This window comes from Daucus carota, chromosome 2 (genome assembly GCF_001625215.2).
Source record: "Daucus carota subsp. sativus chromosome 2, DH1 v3.0, whole genome shotgun sequence".
NCBI classification, from domain to species: Eukaryota; Viridiplantae; Streptophyta; class Magnoliopsida; order Apiales; family Apiaceae; genus Daucus; species Daucus carota.
This window is the reverse complement of record NC_030382.2, coordinates 23,130,952-23,142,400: the sequence shown is the minus strand read 5'-3', so window position 1 is coordinate 23,142,400 and position 11,449 is coordinate 23,130,952. Positions and strand designations below refer to the sequence as shown.

The 11,449-nt window shown below is 33.5% G+C and overlaps 1 protein-coding gene across 6 annotated transcripts; it reads left to right on the top strand.

Annotated features, from left to right (window-relative positions):
* The first annotated feature begins 225 nt into the window (after window positions 1–225).
* On the top strand, window positions 226–11,188 carry LOC108209283 (probable LRR receptor-like serine/threonine-protein kinase RFK1). 6 transcript variants are annotated; one of them, XM_017380104.2, is made up of 25 exons: window positions 226–315; window positions 442–547; window positions 2,263–2,437; window positions 3,065–3,136; window positions 3,222–3,290; window positions 3,371–3,442; window positions 3,889–3,960; window positions 4,051–4,122; window positions 4,226–4,297; window positions 4,387–4,458; window positions 4,580–4,651; window positions 4,729–4,800; window positions 5,099–5,167; window positions 5,370–5,435; window positions 5,584–5,646; window positions 5,740–5,787; window positions 5,921–5,964; window positions 7,084–7,469; window positions 7,550–7,745; window positions 8,471–8,620; window positions 9,360–9,478; window positions 9,559–9,769; window positions 9,877–10,114; window positions 10,238–10,388; window positions 10,590–11,188. In XM_017380104.2, exons 2-25 carry the CDS (start codon window positions 451–453, stop codon window positions 11,028–11,030), a joined length of 3,099 nt encoding a protein of 1,032 aa, XP_017235593.1. In that variant the 5' UTR covers window positions 226–315; window positions 442–450; the 3' UTR covers window positions 11,031–11,188. The 6 variants fall into 6 exon arrangements, 4 of the variants coding, with proteins under 4 accessions (XP_017235593.1, XP_063943042.1, XP_063943043.1 ...); XR_010288701.1 differs by having other exon boundaries at window positions 229–547; window positions 10,255–10,388; window positions 10,590–10,730; XR_010288700.1 differs by having other exon boundaries at window positions 229–547; window positions 10,212–10,388; window positions 10,590–10,730.
* Window positions 11,189–11,449: the final 261 nt, after the last annotated feature.

The following is an 11,449-nucleotide window of genomic DNA, read 5'->3' as shown; positions in this document are numbered from 1 at the left end:
TTTCCTAAAATGACATGTATTTTGAAACGGGGGAGGTAGTACAAATATTGCGAAAATTCTCACGAGGCCCCATTTTCGTATAATAAACGTGGGCGTGTTAAAGTAATCTACCCTCTCGTAAAAAGCAGAGTTTCGACTTTTACTTTTCATTATAACTTTGTGTATTGCGTGTCAAACTTTCATAACTAATCATGTATAAATACACTTACAATCCAATAATCCCATTACTACCAATACTGCCAACCCAAACATCTTCACTGCTGACTTGTCTTTTCCAGCTCACTTTATAAACACTCTCTCCATCTTCTCTAACAAGTACTTCAGCAATCTACTTGTACTATACTTCACACACTTATATGCACATGTAGGCCTTATAAGTTATATACTACATTTTTAGACTTTGTATGTTCGGCTAACAGATACTAATTTGGAAGTTTATAGTTACTAGAGATGAAGGGGTGGAGCTCTTCAGTTGAGTTCATCTGTCTTCTGGGCTGTTGCTTCATGTTGTTGGAACTCGCAGAGCTAAAAGTTCCACAGGAAGAAGGTAAGTAGCTAAATAAGTCTCTTATTTTATTTATCTTTGTTACTGCAGATTGCCAAAATATTTCTTGTTTATATGTTTTTTGTGGACTAGAGCATTGTATATAAGCATAATTGAGTTGGGTTGTGAAGAATTTTTAAGTTTTTTTTTTTTTTTTTGGGTTTTTACCGAGTATTTTTGTGCGTTGAGTAATTTTTTGAGGTGGGTTTATGCAAGAATGAGTTTTTATCCTTTCTTGCTCCCTAAAGTTTGTTAATTGTGGGGATTAGGGACAGATTATATTGTCATAATTGATTGAAAACACATTGATAATGTAGGTAGAAAATTACTACTGATCAATGACTATAGATGTATTGGGAGAAAGGGAAGAGGAGATAATTACAGAGATGGCATTATTTATTGTTATAGAGATAGAACCAAACATACCCAATTAGGACGGGGGAGGTGGTAGATGTACACAAACATTACCACTATTTTAAACTTTAGGGACGTGGTTTCCTTGATGATCCATGCTTGTCGAAGATATATTTTGAAGAATTACCGTGATTGAGAGGTAATCGTTAAAGTCTACTAGGAAAATAGTTTACAAGGAAGTGACTAGATTAGGAGGAGAGTCAAGTAATGTAATAAAATATCACTGATGACCACTTAATACGGAGGAGGGCTCCTGCTTTGAAAACCATTTCTCCCTTCTAATTCTTTGTTTGTGCTTTAAACTGATGGCTGATAGAACCAAGAAGAAAACTTCTGGCTGATCATGCTCACAGATTAATTTTTTAGGTTTTTTCTATGTGCTGTATTACTATAGTAAGTTGACTTTACTTTGATGAAATAGCTGCTGCAAACCTGTAGTTAGGTGGATTCACTGGCAGGCACTCAACATTTGTCAAAGCTCTTTAAACTGAATATATATATCTTGGAGAAAGTGAATTTAGTAAAGTTCTGTAGCTTTTTAAAATAAGATGATTATCAAGTTAGTTATAGTTTCTCGCAAAAAAATAATTTGTGTGCCGTACGATTTTACCATAGCTTTTCATAAGTATGATCTTAACCGGTGTTGGATTCCATTATTTTGTGGCAATTTCGGACAATTAGTCTAAAAGAGTAAATTCCCTAATATTGTCGCTAATAGAATTTCCCATATAAACTTATTTCTTTGAAATCTAATTGAACTTAAGGACTTAAATTTTGGTATTTAGTAGTAACCTTGTTAGAAGATTTAAGGAAAATAGTAGCACAATAAAAAGCATGGGACTCGCTTTATAGAACAAGAGAGACAAATTTTTAATGTAAACTGGTTATGACATACAAAGGTATAGACTGAAGTAAACCTATTGTATTAGGTTTGAAATGTACACAATTTTTGAAAGCTTTAAGATAATGTTATGACACAAATTATGAAACATTAAGGATATATGTGTGCATGTTACCTATATATTACATATCAACCGTAGTGTATAGTTATATGTCTTGAAAAGAAGAAAACATGAGCGTAACAGATGAAGGCAAATTGGGATTTGTATGACAAATTAAGCAAACTCTTTATTTAGAGAACTACAGAGCTATGTCTTAGAGGTCAACATTGTCAATATCTGCCATGTGAATGCAATTCTTGTTAAAGTTGTTGTGCTTCATTGGTAGTGTAATTTATAATCATATTATGACGCTTCACAATGAGGGATGCATATCAGTCATACATTTCTTCATCTATGTCATAGTTGATGTTCTTCAAAAACTTACTTCAACTATGGGTGCAACTTACTGGAAGTTCAATGCCGATTCTTGCCAAGTTGACTTGGTTGGCATAAATCCTCAGGCGCCTCCTGGATCAGAGAGCAAGGTGGATTGCGAGTGCAACTCAGAGAACAACACAATTTGTCACGTTGTAACGATGTATTGTATCTCTGACTTACTCTTCAATGACAAATTGTTATTTGCAGCCTCTGAATAAAGCTTATGTAATAGATATTTGTGGCTTATACCCTAATATAATATATGGTAATCGTATTTTCCAAAATGATGATTTAAAACACCTTCAGTGTAGCATTAAACCATGATAGTCTTTATCTCTCTGCAGAGCAATAATTCTATCCAAATTATAATATAATATAGTTTTGCATACTTCTCGTGACTAAGGTGCTGGGCTATCCTCCACTTATTGTTGGAGGAGTTTTGTGCTGCTTGATTAGTATGAGAGAAGACGTCACCTCAAAATTTTTGGGCATGAGGAAGCCCAGTAGCTCCTAACAAAAAGCTGGTGTTTGGATGTGTCATAGCTGACATTTTAAATAAGAAAACTAGTGCATACCCATTTCTCTTTTAAGTTACTTGAATTGGTTACGAAATGGTTCTAGCTTGTGTTTTATGAATCCAATAGATAATCAAATTGTTAAGCGGAAGTCAGCTCGGGTTATGTATTTGGATGTCGGATTTAGTATAAAAAAAATGTATTTATATCTTTATGCAAACTTCCTTAGGGTTTAGTCTGAGTTTAGTATAATGTGTTTCCCATGTATGCAGCATTCTTAAGGGTCTTGCTCTTCCTGGTGTTCTTCCATCTGAATTAGTAATGCTTCGTTATCTCCGTATGATGTAAGAGTCTTTTAATACTCAAATATAGTAGTTGGGGAACTTGAATTGAAATCATTAACACAAATGCTCACATATGTATTTGTAGTGATTTTGCTTACAACTACCTAAGCGGCACAATACCTCTTGAATGGGGTTCAACAACATTACAGTCAATGTAAGCCTCACTTTTTCCATGTCAAGAATGGTTCAGTTGTAGAATCATTCTTTTCTTGAAACTAACTAATTAATTTGCAGCTCTGTTCTTGCAAACCGCTTGTCAGGAGAAGTGCCGAAAGAATTGGGGAATATTACCACTCTTACTTACTTGTAGGTCTCGACGATTCTTTTTTCCTTTTTCCTCTACTACATACCTCATCAATGTGATGACTAAAATTATGAAATACTAAGGTCATTACCAGAAAGTTTTAACAAGTAGAAGTAGACGAGCTATCTGTGTAGTATATCGTTTTTATTGATATGTTCTAGTAGGAAGCATAACTTAAGTGAGTTGGAAAATTAGAAAGAACCCTTTTAAGCCTATCTTTATTCAGATTGCTATCTAGTAATATGGTCAGAAGATTATGCAAGTTCTTCGTATGATTTGGTATTATGTGTAAAAGACGGTATAAAGTATGAACTACGAAGAAAAATGAAAAGTTGGCATATAATAGTCATGGATACTTTGTGATACTCTAGAACATGTCAGTATGTCCTTCTCAATTTGCCATTTATTAACCACTGTCATCCAGATGCAAGTTACATATTTGTTTCAGGAATCTTGAGGCAAACCAGTTTTCTGGAACAATCCCTCCCGAGCTTGGAAAACTATCTAAACTAAAGAACTTGTAAGTTCTTGTCATATCTTCTACAACTTTAACCGAAATTTTTGTACATTGCCTAAATAGTTTTTGGGTTACATGACAATGGACATAAAGGATTCTATCATCCAACCAACTGACAGGCAGTTTACCATTGACACTTGCTGCGCTAACAAATTTAACAGATTTGTAAGTTCTTCACTTCTTCACTTCTTCACTATATTGATTGTTAATTTGCCCTTACCATGTACGATAGATTATATTCTGAGCAACCCAAGCCTGACCTCTGCAGTAGGATAAACGATAGCAACTTCACTGGGACAATACCTGAATTCATACAGTCCTGGAAACAACTAAGCAGAATGTATAATCCTTGTCCATCATCTTTCACTTTTATTTTTCAAAATGTTAAATATTTTCGTTGTAGTTCTTGAAGTAATCTTGTCCATGAAGGGAAATGTCTGCAAGTGGGCTGGAGGGACCAATTCCATCAAATATATTTGGTCTCGGTAACTTAACTGACTTGTGAGTGCAGAACCAGTTAATTGTATATGTGTTCCTTCTTATCTCTCCATCTTTGCCCTCAATATCAAATTAGAAAACTTCTATTTGTTCTTATACAACTCATGGTCTTCTAATTTTGCAGGAGAATTACCGACATACATGGACCAATTCAAAGATTTCCTAACCTAAGTATCAGTACAAACTTGATAAGACTGTATGTTAAATTAATTTTTATATCTAATTAGTAATGATTATAGCATCTTTTTTCACATTATTTACTTTTTGATTCAGAGTCCTGAGAAATTGTAATATCTCTGGAGAAGTCCCTACTTATATATGGAAATTGGAAATTCTCGAATTGGTGTAAGTAACACAAAGCACTTTGTAGATATATATATACATATATATTTAGAATAATATTTGCATGCCTCCAACATCCAAACATGTTTTATAATTGAAGGGCACGGAATATGATACTTAATAACCTCTAAGTTTGAATTTACCTCCCCTGCCTCTTATTTTAATTTAATTATTAAAATCTCGAACTTGCACCTCACAGACAAGACTTTTCTTTTCCTTATTGTGCTTATGAGAGTTATATTTTGTATAACATGATATCTATTTAATTTTTTAATTGATTCAAGTTACATGCTCATGACAGGGATGTTAGCTTTAACAAATTAGTTGGCGAAATTCCAGAGCGCATCGAATCTAAGCGTTTGAAGTTCTTGTAAGTGTGACTAAGATTTAGAATTTTAGATCATTTACCAATAGCTCGTATTAAAGGATGTTTTTCTCATTCTAGATATTCTGAAAGAAAATGTTTTGAATTTGCAGGTTATCTGTTTACACTAAAATTATTTTACAGATTGCTATATGCATTACCACTGTCTTCTTTAAGTATATAATACACTAATCATAGGTGTTTCTAGGTATTTGATGGGCAACATGCTCAGTGGAAATGTTCCAGACTCAATCTTACGGGACGGGATGACCATGTATGCTACAGCTCAAGTGCTAATTTTTATTGTTTATTAGTTGTACAGCTTTGTCATTTTCTTGCCTCTGCTTTTAAGTTTGTGAATTTTTCGTACTGCATCTCTACTGCATTTCTTTAACATGCTCATATGATGACATTATGTGCAGTGATCTTTCCTACAATAATTTTACATGGCAAGGTCCTGAGCAACCTACTTGTCAGCCAAACAGGTAATGAAACCTTCTTTAAATTTTTTACTTCATTCATGCTACCCTGTAATTTAACAGATTTTGTTTTAATCATATAGTATTTGACTTTTTTAGGAATCTATACATCAACTTTTTCAAGAGCTCTTATTCCAATAACACCTTGTGAGTTCTTCTGATGACTTCTTATATCTTGTTGTTTTAACTATGCAAAATGGAGATGGCAAATTTTCAAATACTTTTTTGTTTTGTTTCTTACTCTTATATGTATATTATTCTAACAACAAAGTTCCAACAGAAAGGATATTCTTCCATGTGCACAGGATTTCAAATGTCCTAAATGTAAGGTTATTGCTTCAAATCATAATTACATTTAAGCAATGAGTCATTCTCATTTCATGTTAGAAACATGTAAATCTATTTTATTCCCTCTGTCAGTTGGGCTATTATATCTGAGAAGGGTAAAGGGTCATTTCAAAGCACCCATCTTTGGTGCCGATAAAGTTAATCTAAACTTAAGGCTGTGAGTGGCCAAATTATGCTCAAAAGTCATTATACTTTCTTAAGAAAAGATTATAATAAGATGCACTGCAATCTACTGAAGAAACACATCTATACTTACTATATTATTAAAGCTAAACATGCAAAAGTTTGGTTGTTGGTTTGTAGTCCGGTACAGTGCATTATAACCGTTAAATCACTTCAATTAAATTGATGAGAGCCGTTAGATTGAATTTTCTATATTTCACTGCCGCTAAAGGTCTAAGGTTTGAATCCCATCAACAACATATTAAAATAAATTATTAACTTAATCACATTTAAGAAAATTATTAACTATTTAAATACACACTTGCATCGCACGGGTTATAGGCTAGTCTTTTTTGTAAAGCACATTACAAAAATTAAGAATACTTTATTTAGAGTAAAATATTGGATTATCTAATTTCCATTAAAGAAAAAGGTATCAGTTTCTTTCAGATGTTTAGACCATAATATATATATACAGTTACATTCGAAAACATGCACATAATATCTAATTATTTAGCCATCATTAATATTTATAACTGATTTTTCACCTTACAAATTATTAATCCTACTTGAAGCCATATTTTGGCACAAAGAGGTGATCACCTTAAGTGTCAGACTAACACCCAACTTTATTTTGGCTAATCAAAGCTTCAGTCTTAAATCTATGGATAAATTTGGTTCACTCTACCAATTTAAAACCTTGAGATGTGAGAAATTGGGACTCACATGTATACTACGTATATGCATCTCAAGTCATAACATTTCATTATCGTATTAGAAGTCAAGTGTGATTTTTTCTGCTGCATGTGAATCCTTCAGCATGTCCATTGTCAAAATAAATATATAGATATAGTTTGTTCATGTCTTATTTTATTTTTTGCAATCTTTACAGGAAACTGGGCTGCATTATTTTACATATATTCTTTATTGCAGATGGATGCTCATTACGGGTTAATAGTGGTGGAGACAATTCAACAATTAAAGAAAATCATGGAGAAGTTCTGTATGAAGGTGATGCAGGAGTTGAAGGTGGTGCGGCGAGGTATTATAAAAGTAATAACTACTGGGGATTTAGTAGTAGTGGGGACTTCATGGATGATAATAATTACCAAAATTCGCGTTATGTTAAATCTGTGCCATCAATAAACATACCTCAGATGTACACTACTGCCCGCCTTTCCCCTGTATCTCTTACCTACTTTCGATATTGCTTGGAGAATGGGAGTTATGATGTAAGCCTGCATTTTGCGGAAATACAATTTACCAATGACAAAACATCTAGCAGTCTTGGGAGGCGAATATTTGATATCTACATCCAGGTTATTAATTTAAACAGCTTGATAAGTTTAAGTATGCAGGTTGCAACCATTGGTAAATCGAAATTACACATATGTTTCAGGATATTTTAGTTTGGAAGGATTTTAATGTTGAAATTGAGGCTCATGGGGCACAACGCCCTCTGGTTAAAAAATTTAATGCTAGTGTGACAAATACTATCTTAGAGATCCGATTTTACTGGGCTGGAAGAGGGACTACACGCATTCCAAATAGAGGGGTATATGGTCCCATCATATCAGCTATCTCGGTTGATCCAAGTACTGTAATCTTCATCCTCTTTGCATTCTCTGGTAGATCATGTTAGCATATAAGAAAGATTCCTATAATTATGTTTTCAGCTACATGATGTGTTGTCGTAAAAGTTGGCCCGCTTTACGTGTCAAAAATGTTCCATATATACACTGACGAGTATGCAACATAACACTTGATTTCCTGTATGATTAATGTACAGTACTAGCTCGCTTCCATTTTCCTTCTGTAGGTTCCCTTGTTAAAGAATTACATAGCTCAATTCGTCTTCTTTTTATAATTCCTGCCATTGCTATAATAGGCAAAAAAAACATTTTCCACTATAGGCAATTGTATTTAATTGCATATAATCATTCTATAAGTACTTATGTACTGGTTTTAGGAATTATCTACTCTTGCAGTTCTATATTTTAATGTTTCAGAATGGATTAGAAATTATGTAAGTATTTAAACTTTGGTTATTCATAAATTTGCTTTTAAATACTAGATACAGTGAGGCACTTGGATGTGTACAGAATACAAGAATATATATATATATATATATATATATATATATTATATATATATATACATATATATAGTCTTTTAAAATCATCCTTTAAGAGTCGAAGCATCTCTAATAGTGGTGGATATTTAATATAAATCTTTGTGTGACCATGGTTGTGGCTTTGCGCTATGTCTTTTGCTGTCTTGATGCTCACTAATATATGTTCTTTTCTAAATTTTCAAACAGATTTTAAAATTTGTTATACTAAAGGGAAGATGAAGGGAAGCAATGTCATTTATGTCATAGTTGGAGTTCTGACTTTAAGCATTAGTGCTACAGTAGTCTCTATTCTTTGGTGGAAAGGTTCTTTCAAAGCCAACAAAAGGAAAGGGAAAGGTAAGACCGAAAGTAGTCTTGGGGTTATATGTTAAAAGGTCATGTTTAGTCATCAGTACTTAACATGTTTATGATTTTAAACAATAAAATAAAGCTTACACCATTTAGATGCAATACTGTGAAGGTCTTTAGACCAAAATTGCACTTTATAAAAGGAAGAGAAAGAAACTGATGTCAAACGGTGGCTGCAGTTTTTTCATAACAAGCCGAAGGGAAGATGCGCATAATCTTACAGCCATTATCGGAAAAGCTTCATGATTTCTTGTTGTTAGCGTGTTTTTGTTTGTGTGTTAATTTGGGAAATTCCCTCTTTTCCTCCTTTCATCTCTCCTCGGCCTTTATAGGAGGGCTGTTTTGGGGTGAGTCATCCCTCCAATTCCGGAGAAATAGCCGATCAATGGAAAGCGAATTGGATTATCAATTATGGGTCTATGGGTTGATTCAAAAGAGTTAACTTTAATAAATAAATATTTTTTAATTCATTAAATGTCTCACTACATTTTTCTTTTAGTCAATTGCTATCTTGTTAGCTTTACCAACCCTATCAACAATTTAGTATTCTTATGCTATTATTTATTTTAGATATTTTTTTGTGATATTATATTAAAACATGTTGATTAGTTTTATATAAGATTAATTTTTTGTGATATCATAATATAATTTCATTTTATGTTAATTTTTTTTTATATTTGCTAGGAAAATATGTAATTACAGTACGTCCTTTATTGTCATTGTGCAGATCTGGAGGGTGTAGAGTTGAGAACAGTATCTTTCTCCTTAAAACAATTAAAAGCCGCAACTAACAATTTTGATTCCAGAAACAAGCTTGGGGAGGGAGGTTTTGGTCCTGTTTACAAGGTATTTCAGCTATAAACTGCAGCAGTGGTACTTCATAAAATTTTTATGTGCTGTAAATATATATATATATGGAAGTGCAGGGTTTATTGTCAGATGGCACTGTGATAGCAGTGAAACAGCTATCATCTAGATCAAGACAAGGAGATCGTGAATTTGTGAATGAGATTGCCATGATTTCTTGTCTACAACACCCAAATCTTGTAAAGCTCCACGGATGTTGTATCGAAGGAGATCAGTTATTTCTGGTGTACGAGTACTTGGAGAACAACAGCCTTGCTAATGCTTTGTTTGGTGAGTGTTTTCTGGTCATGTCATCCAGTTCTGTTGGAAATTAGTTGAAAGTAATTCCGAAAGTGATTTTCAGTGTAGTTATTAGTAGTATTTTCGGTTATATTTAGGTTCAGAGAACAGTCAACTGATACTAGATTGGCCAACAAGATATAGTATAAGTATTGGTATAGCTAGAGGCTTGGCCTTTCTCCATGAAGAATCAAGACTCAAAATTGTTCATAGAGACATCAAAGGTACGAATGTGCTGCTTGATGGAGAGTTAAACCCTAAAATTTCTGACTTTGGTTTGGCTAGGCTTAATGAAGATGAGAAGTCCCACATAAGTACTCGAGTTGCTGGAACAATGTGAGTTTATAGTGCCTTTGTGTAATCTATTTTCTGTCTCTGACTAAGTGTTTATAGGCTGACTAGAATATCTTCACCGAAATAACAAAATTTCTAGATTACATTTTACTCGTGTATTTACAGAGGTTATATGGCTCCAGAATATGCACTATGGGGTTATTTGAGTGACAAGGCTGATGTTTACAGCTTTGGAATTGTAGTATTGGAAATTGTCAGTGGAAAGAACAATAACAGTTACATGCCAAGCAACAATTGCATTTGCCTCTTGGACTGGGTACCTTTTTTGCTTTTGACTTTATTTGGGCTTAATATTGGGATCTAACATTAAGAACCGGTGCATTTGCTTGTCCTATATATATACATATTAATATTTAAAACTGACGTTTAATAGCACACCCCCATACAAATTGCAAAATTGAAAAATTTTGCAAATTGTATCCGTAACTATTTAATGTTCTGACACTAAATGTTGCAGGCATGCAAATTGCAACAAACAAAAAACTTTGAGGAGCTAATTGATCCAAGGTTGGGGTCACAAGTGAACAAGGTCGAAGCAGAAAGAATGGTGAAAGTTGCACTCATGTGCACAAATGCATCTCCGTCACTAAGGCCTATAATGTCTGAAGTGATAGCCATGCTTGAAGAACGACTAGATATTCCAGATACATTCCCGGAAGCAAATACTTACTCTAATGATCTAAGATTTAAAGCAATGAGGGACTTCCATCGAGATCAAACTTCTCGAAATTCCCACAGCAGCCAAACTCTATCCGAATACAGAACACTGTCTTCCATTACTTCGACTCACAGTTTTACAGGAAGCCAAACGCTGAATGTGAATCAAACTGGAATGCAGTTTTCCTCAACATCTAATGAAGATTCAGATGAAATTCGTCCGGAAAGGAAACCTCAGTGATGATGCTGGTGATTTCTTTTTTGCATGCTTAAGCTTGTAATCAATTATTACAGAAGGACTTGTAATTCTTTTATATTTTCTAAACACTAGAGGAGCTGATGTGGATAAGTTACATTCTTGGTTAAAAGTTGTGAAGAAATTAGGCCAAGATAATTTAACATGCCATGGTATATATACTACTAATAACTACAGGGTTGGTTAAAATAATGCTGTTAGCTGATGAATCATATTTAATTAATAATAAAATAATAAAATATAGAGTATAATATTATTTTTAACTAATCAAGAAAACCACACATAATATAGAGAATGAGCCTTTCAAGTGCAAATTCAGTGCAAAGGGTAGAATAGTGTGTTACACTACTTACAACCGAGTTCTCGATTAAAAATCAATTGAATCCATCAACTGAGTCAAGATG